The sequence below is a fragment of the Mizuhopecten yessoensis genome, unplaced genomic scaffold (genome assembly GCF_002113885.1).
Source record: "Mizuhopecten yessoensis strain PY_sf001 unplaced genomic scaffold, ASM211388v2 scaffold10595, whole genome shotgun sequence".
NCBI lineage: Eukaryota > Metazoa > Mollusca > Bivalvia > Pectinida > Pectinidae > Mizuhopecten > Mizuhopecten yessoensis.
In genome coordinates, this window is record NW_018408625.1 from 269,386 (window position 1) to 278,159 (window position 8,774).

Sequence of the window (8,774 nt, forward strand, 5' to 3'; positions counted from 1 at the left end):
ATCAGTGTGGTCAGTAGAAGTGGTCAGAAGAGGAAGATGTCATTGTGGTCAATGGAGATGGTTAGTAGAGGTAGATGTCGGTGTGGTGAGTGAAGGTGGTCAGTAGAAGTAAATATCAGTGACTCAGTGGCGGTGCATGTAGTGCTATATATATCAATATGGTCAGTGGAAATGGTCAGGAGAGGTAGATATCAGTGTAATCATTAGAAGTGGTCAGTACAGGTAGATATTAATGTGGTCAATGGATATGGTCAGAAGAAGTAGATGTCAGTGTAGTCAGTGGCGGTGATCAATATAAAAGGATGTCAGTGTGGTCAGTAGAAATGGTCAGGAGAGGTAGATATCAGTGTAGTCAATAGAAGTGATCAGTAGAGGTAGATATAAATGTGGTCAATGGAGATGGTCAGAAGTGAATACAATTTTTTTGTTTTTTGTTTGTTTGTTTAATATATGTCTTAAGGTCTAACATGTTTTGTATTCAAATTACGTTAGCCAATATCTAAGACGTCGTTTAAAGATTTGTCTATTTTTACCCTTTTTGTCCTACTCCAAGGTACTTGAGAAACAGCGAACAATACATATTACATATATCTATCTATCTATTTATTTTGTTGTATTTATATTTAAATTGTATTATGTTTCTAAAGTTATTTTTGGTCAAAGATATATGTTTATTGCCCGAGGTCAAATACGCAGCATCATATCAAAACGAGGTTATACTAGATTTGTCCCCAACCGCCGGTATCAATAAAGAAGAATAGATGATTACCTGATACAAAGAGGATCATGGGGCCTAATTCAAGCACACGGCACTCTGCCCTCACACAAATCGTATTAAAAGAAGGCTACACGAACATAGTTGAAGTGGAGACACAACTTGTATTCTACATGATCGTAAATATTAGATGAATCAAAAGTACAGCATATGATTCTAAAGAAAACTATATTTGAAAGTGACATACCAAGGGCAAAGGTACAGGGCTTTAGTTCTACAAAAACACACAAACATAAGATACAATATTGATCCATACCAGGGGCACACGCTTAGAAACTACACATGTGTATGTGGATTGAAAGACGTACAGCGGTTCGCTGCATATCATTATTGAGAGTGTAGGTCGACACTACTACCTATTACATAATACATCGTGATAAAAATAAAACCACGCCATAAACATACGCGTATATACCTCCAGTAAACATTGGAAATACCCTATTGTAACGTCTTTCGCATTACCCTATGTGAAACGAAAGCACAGGTATGGATTTCCACACGGATCTTTAAATAGTGCAGTTGTCATTTCCGTTGTTGTAAATTTATATATCGAAGCTATTGTCAATCGACAGGCCATATGAGAGCCAGTCGGCACGGGGTCAGGGAATTGCAAGACACCGGATCAAGCGCTCATTCTGATACCGCGAACATGACAAAAACAGTCACTGATTACGTAACATAATGTGTTCGTAATGTGAAACGTGGTGTGACAACATGATTTGAACAGAAATATTGCCGAATTTTGTGGTGATTTTATCACAGTACACAGTACAGGTAACAGTCCGACAATATCCACAGCGATAGAAAGTCCTATAAAAACAGCACCTACTCGGACTGTTCATGCTGTGTTACACAATATCCCGAAAATCTACGTCGAATTTAGGAGTACTTCTTAGCTAACCAAACTTTGGTAAGTTATTTATTTTCTGTAATTAAATAATATATAACCTCCTATTTCAAAAAAGTAGCCTAGTGATCAACAAATTCTTGAGGAGGGATAACTTGTCACACCATTATTTGGGCAAGTTCTGGCTTATCCGTTTCTTCTGTTTAAATATATGACTTATAACCAATATATGCACAAGTATTGATAACAAAAAATATTTCTTTGACTAGAGTTTTAATTACATAAAACAAACGTTTTGTTGTGGTGGTCTTGTTTTTCACCCAAACATTTTGCACATTTCCTTTTATACAAAATGTATTGCCTTTCTCGCAAGCAAGCTCCAAATCATATCATGTCAAAAATAGGTCAGCTATACTTAAGAAAGGAAGTCATTAAGGAAGTAACCTTTGAATTAGCTATAAAGCCGAACCTCTCCACCACCTAACTAATCATTACTTCAGTTAATATCATCGGCCAATGGATATCCTATATACAATATTTTGTCAAATTGTATACCTTTAGTCATACATAGAGTTTATACTAGATTTTTTTTATTCAAATAAAAACTTTAATTTCTCTTTCGAGTTAAGCCTACAATCACAATATGAGCTAAACTTTTTATTTATGAATTATCTTTGCCAAATGACCACTATTTCTCATTTTTGGGCACAACCCACTGACCAAAAAGATGTTCCGTACCATGTTATTGAATAGGCTTAATTCCGTAACCCCGTACTTAAATTGCCCCTATTCCCTATCACCCGTTGTTATTTTACCTTATTTCTGAAACGAGTTATTTTATAAACTACATTATTAACACCAGTAGCTGTGAATGCAGTGGCGGACCCATGGGTGTTGTCCTAGTTTTTTCTGGACCAAGGTTTTTGAAGATTTTCTTCTCTTTTATATGTGATTTCCTTCTAATATCAACCATCCCATGAACAATGATTTTCTATGGGTTCCCCTTCAGTGGTCAAGACTCACCGGACTGACTCTTACTAATCTTATTGTTATAAATGTCACGGTGTGGTGATCACACTGTCAGATGGGAAAGGACTATACCATCTTTTGGCATTAGGTATATAAGTCAAGTGATATTTCAAAGGTAGAGTCCATTTCATGATAGATAAAACTGTATTTTCACCTGTGATTTCATGTACACATGATCACCAGGAGTAATTTATTAAACCAATTAAAAACAAAATCTATTTTTTTAAAGATACTAAAGCATTGTCCTTAGCATCACTTTATAAGGTGAAAAATAACCAATGTTAGCATAAAAGCCTAGCATGTATATCCTGTTCATTAGGTATTGCCCTTGTACATATGTATGCGAACACATTCACAATAAAGACTTCCGTTGATCACACGGGAATCTACCTCTACTGACCATATTGACAAAATGAATCAATATGCGCTTGAAATAGTTTAGTATAATGACATCTTCAGATTTGTTTTTATAATTGTCACAATCTCAGAAATAATGAAGTTCTATATATATTGTTATGCGCCAGAAAACAGTATACATGTACAACCGGGTCCCCACTCCCCTGGATTGGAAGTTGAATAAAACAAGATTTAAATTACACTTGAAGCTTGAAGCCTTGTTTTAAACATTTGAAAGATGTTAAAGAAACCCTTAGTTTACGCGACATTGATTTCCAAAGATCAACAAAGTTTAAGCACTATAATGAAATACATTCTGTAGGAAAGCAGTCATGGTGCAGAACTGATTTAACAACCGATCATTCAGCTAGATGACCACTTTTTCCCTGTTTATGTTCCTTCATAGAATGGAGTATAATTACGAGATTATGTCAGGTTTGATATAGAGAAGATATCACACTTGGCAAAAGGATAACCTGGTGCTTTCGGGTAGTTTTTTTTTTTTTTTGATAAGTTTGAAGCCAAAAAACATTCTTTATGTGTTTCGGAAACCAAAGGTTAGAACGAATTAAATAATCATACAGAACATGATATATATTTACAGGATTTGTGACCTACTACTAAAATGGCCGATCAGGGTGAGCAGTACGAGAAGTCTTGGATTCTACATCATATCCTCAACAGGTTTATAGGAAACCGGGAGACAGTGGCCGTCAGGAGGAGGATGACAATTCTGCGTGACAATCTGCACAATTTTGGCAATCATGGAATCGAATGGTTTTTCACAGGAAGTTTGGCCGAGGGCCTTGATATGGTAAGCTCCGACAGGGATATTATGCTTGTTGACACTACTGTGATAGTTACGTGTCCTTTTCATGACTCTAACAATCCATCGGACAGCACAGACAGAACAGTTGTTGTAATGAAAGAGGCTGACAACAGACCTGGTTATGTGACACTGGAATTAGTTAATCCTGAACAGGCACACAGCGAAAGTATTATGCTATCCATTGTTCCCGTTGGTGATGTTCTGAACATCTCAGGTGTTCATACACAATCATTAGCGGAAACGTTTAGTTCTTCGATGGTGGAAACTCTGAAAACTGTGTGCTCATTTCCGTATACTAAATGGCCACGAGAAGCTAACGAGTGGGTGAATCGGCCTCGTCTGCATGGATGGCCGGAAAAGGCGTTGAGAGATGAGATAGTACAGGGCGGTTGTTATCTTGTCCATGTGGGGGATATATCGTCTCCTGATACATTCCTACAATGGCGGATTTCATTTACAACTGCAGAAAGGAAACTTATTCATTCTCTTTCACATACACAATTTCTAATATATGGACTTCTCAAGTACATCCTCAAGCAAATATCAGACAGGTTTAAGCAGCAAATGGGGGAGGCAGATGTTCTATCATCCTATATTATAACAACAGTTATATTTCATGCCGTGAAAAACACGCCTGGTTCATTATGGCAAGAGAGAAATACATTTGTCTGCTTCTTGCTTTGCTTGAAGATTTTGATCGGATGGGTTCATGCTGGACATTGCCCAAATTACTTCATTAACGGGAACAATATGTTCAATGGCAAAGTTCACGGTGAAAACCAACAGAAACTTCTTTCAATCCTCACTGAGCTCCATGATATGAAATGGGGATGTCTTTCCGTTGGATCAGTCATACGTCCAACAATAGGAGACAGAAGGCATCGCGTGATGAATGGCGCATGGGGATATCCACTTCTTTCACCAACCAATTCAGAAATGAAGAGTGACATGAAGATATTCATTGAAGCATTTGCTATAGCAATGGTGTGTACACCTTATGTGGCACTGGCTCTACTGTCGAAATCAAAGGAAGACATTGATGAATTCGTGGCCTACCTTACCACAGTGCATGCACTGGCGTTTACAGGAATATATACTTTAGAAAAAACATATTTTTGCTAAAGGAAATAAAGAGAAGTACAAACACTTTAGGAAAAGCAAAATCCTCATGACACCATTTTCCTTGGTGTGCACAAGTCCTGGGCTGATGACGCTGGCAACATATCACTACCAGACTGGAAACTACACGAAAGCACTTGAGATGTGTGGACATATGATATCTTCATTCAAAATCTGTGTTTGTGAATTGAGGTATGTGAAAAATAAGTTGACGACTCGGTATGAACATATGTATTGTGGGCATGGATACACCCTACTACACAAATGTCAGGAAGTATGTGTATCACTTGTGGAATTTCCACGAAATGGTTTACAATTCTGTCCATCCCAGTTACACCCCGAATTGACAAGCACTGATTCGGATGAAGTGCTTTCAATTCCTCCACTTCCCTATGCTGTGTTCCTAACATTCCTATGTTATCATGAGCTTGGCGACACGAGAAGACGCGACGCAGCATTGATTCACCTTCGAGCCGTGAAGTATGAAGAGGAACAGGGAGGTGGTAAGCACTGGATAGTCCACAATCTCTTGGGGATATGTTATGAAATGGTTGGGGACACACGCAGAGCTCTCAGGGAATACAGGGACTCTCTGTGTGTACTTGACCAATCCAGTAACCCTGCCAGGAAGAGGATAGAAGGATTGCAATATTCACAGTAAAGAAAAACATGGAAGTATTAATGTAATTCAGAGACTCTGTCGTAACAACATCGATGCAATAAACCATAATCCGTATTAATTTGGTCATCGTGCTTACCAAGTATTTGTTGATGTTTAATTAACCCTATGATTATACTACAGTATTCATCGTTCAATAGAATAGCATTCTGTATATAAGCAATGCATTGGTTTTACTATTTTTTTAATGTATAGCTTAATAAGGAACATTGAACAATATATGTTTTCAATGGTCATGTACAAAATTATCTTTAATCTTTCAAATTTCACATGACTATGATAGCATCATATATGTTTGCCTTTATTTTGATTAAAACAAACAAGGTTATACATTTCGTAAAAAATAACATTGTTCTATTCGTTAGTTTTGTAGTGCTGTTTGTCTATATGAGTTCTATTCTGGATAAAATGTGCTATTATCTACATAATCTGCTTAAATTATTGTTTTTTATAAGAGAGTATGTGAAAAAGGGCCAAGACTTGTTATTAACTCTAAGCAAGTTATATATATTTGTTGACTGTTAGACGGACATGTTTACCTGTTTTTGCCGGCTTGATGATATTCAATTAAAAATATCCACATAAATTGATCGGTGTCTTTACGAACTTTCTCCAATAATGCTTATATTATATCGATACGGCACATTCAATCGTTGTGATTTATTGTGTATACGTGTCGAGATATATGTGGCATTGTTTACCTGAAACCTGTTAGCATATTGGGATATAATATAACATTTTAACGCGAAATAAATCCGCTTTTTCGGAAGTTAGAAAAAAATCAATGTTCATTCACGATAACTTGATTTAATGCTGTCGCCTTTTTTTAGTATACATAATTTGCATAAGCTTGCTTACTTATAGATAGATTTGTTTGCTTGTCTTGTGTCGGCTCGTTGATATCAAATTTCTGATTGACTTGGGCATCTTTGAAATAATAGTTCATGTTAGTTTGTTTGTCATAAATATCATAAACTATCGCGTTATGTAAAAGAATATAGAATGGTATCGGTGGGTATCTCAAGGATCACCATCAAACTATACATTATGTTTATTTCATATAAGGTGTCTATGAATCGGTGGATGCGCACATTCGCGGGACGTGCAACTTCATTGGACAGACACCTGCAATTGAGATCGCTGCATATGAATATTAAAATACCTTTTAAATAAAGGTTGATCCATAACAACAATGGGGTCCAAACTCCAAAAATTTTTTTTTCGAGAATCTTAAAAATTCATCGCCGGCGCTGACATCGCATTTAAGTGTAGGTTTTGTCATATTTTATCTTTAGCAAATTTATTTCTATTATGATAAGTCCTGTTGATCGCGTATAAATTCAATAACAAAGCGAGGGTTATTGAACGTACACAATCAATACTAATTGTATTATCTGGCAATCATTATTGGCATCACCATTTTAATTTTCAATCGGACCTATCTGGCTTTATCAAAGAAATGAATGACAAATACTCGAAGATGACTACACCAGGGCGACTTTTGTTTAGTAGCGACCGCTTTTTGTATCGTACGCGTGGTATATATACATAGTTCAAGCAAAAGGCTATATATAATAACAAAAACGAAACTACAATACTATGCGATTATTTTTTCTTTACATCGTGCAGAACGGTCTTTAAAATTTGCGACGCTGAGATTGGTTATTAATAGATCTGAAGCTAAACAACCGCCGTTTTAAACATCTCTTTGAAATATAAAACATGTTTCAAATCGTATCTTATTTACGTGAACTTTGCAAACGTATTCGTTATGGTTTAAAGTGTTTCTTCCTTAAAGCGGGTTTAACCATTTAGGTTATCGACGTTTGTGACGAATCATAAATTTCGCAATAAAAATATGTGACGTTTGAAAATCGCGGGCTTCAAAATTTGGTTGAAATAGACCGGAACCGAAAACTTCTCAGGGAAGCGTGCAATCGACTCAAAGGTCTACCGATTTCAACATGTGTTTGTCACTCTTTCAACAAGAAAACAACAGTCAGCTTCACGAAAGCTAGGCCTGTGCAAGTCTAGTTACTTCGGTGCAAAGGAGAACCGGTAAGACGAAGAGTGTCTTTGTTTATCAACGACAATGCTGATGAGCCGTCTGAATACATGTATGTACGCGCATGTATGGTTTAAAAGTAAGTATGCGTAGCCTACTTTGTCAGTTCGTGTCTGTGTCACAACATGACTCATCCGTCCCCTCTCCACCCTGGTGCGATTTGCTTCAAGTCAGTCGGTTCAATCACAGGGGTTCGTTACAAATGTCTACAATACACATATGCTATACTGATATCGGTCACAGAACACATAATGCTGTGATCCATATAAGCATATCATATTGTGTATTTCAGACATTTGTAACGAACTGATCCCCTGTGGTTCAAGGTGGGAAGTCGAGGGGGATTCGATATTCATTTATATATCTAAAAAGATGGCAGGCCAATTGCTAGTAGTTTGTAATGTGTTAAGGAAAATGCATTGCCATGCTTTTCAAATGCACAACATGTATTTAGACGTGTTGAAAAATGTTTCTTTTGACAAGTAATTTCATCAGTTTTGTCTCTTCTATTTAATTAAGTACAACGAAACTTACAACATTAAGCATTCCATACAGTCCCCTTTACATGTACAATGTCTTTTACCATTAACGTTATTATTTCTAATATCTGTTCTACCCTTTAATTGTATTTATTTAATGAAGACGTTAATTGCACTTATTTTTTGTAAACAAATGATATATGGTAATAAATGATAAATGATAAATGCATACTTGCCAACCTTTTGATTTTTTGTATCGGAGAGAAGCCGTGTGCTCAATATCAGATATTACAAAACATGAATAATTATAAAAGATGTGTATATGCCCCCTAGGTGAAAACACAGTTTAGGGTGTCAATCGTCTTTTTAGTTGTTCTTTCTGATGAAATCAATGGGTATCAGAATAGTTGAGCAAGTTTACTGGCTGAAAATGATCAATCCTAGCACGAACTTAGATAGCAATATAATTCTGTAGTTTGACCTATGAGTCGAAAGGTGTTAAGGGGACGTAACTCACGAGATCTGGAAAAATATGGTACATGTAGAAATGATTCGT

The 8,774-nt window shown here is 36.4% G+C and overlaps 1 protein-coding gene across 1 annotated transcript; it reads left to right on the forward strand.

Annotated features, from left to right (window-relative positions):
• Positions 1–1,264: 1,264 nt before the first annotated feature.
• On the forward strand, positions 1,265–8,372 carry LOC110461279. The gene is made up of 2 exons (XM_021514695.1): positions 1,265–1,685; positions 3,652–8,372. The coding sequence occupies exon 2, from the start codon at positions 3,673–3,675 to the stop codon at positions 4,996–4,998; it is 1,326 nt and encodes a 441-aa protein (XP_021370370.1). The 5' UTR covers positions 1,265–1,685; positions 3,652–3,672; the 3' UTR covers positions 4,999–8,372.
• Positions 8,373–8,774: the final 402 nt, after the last annotated feature.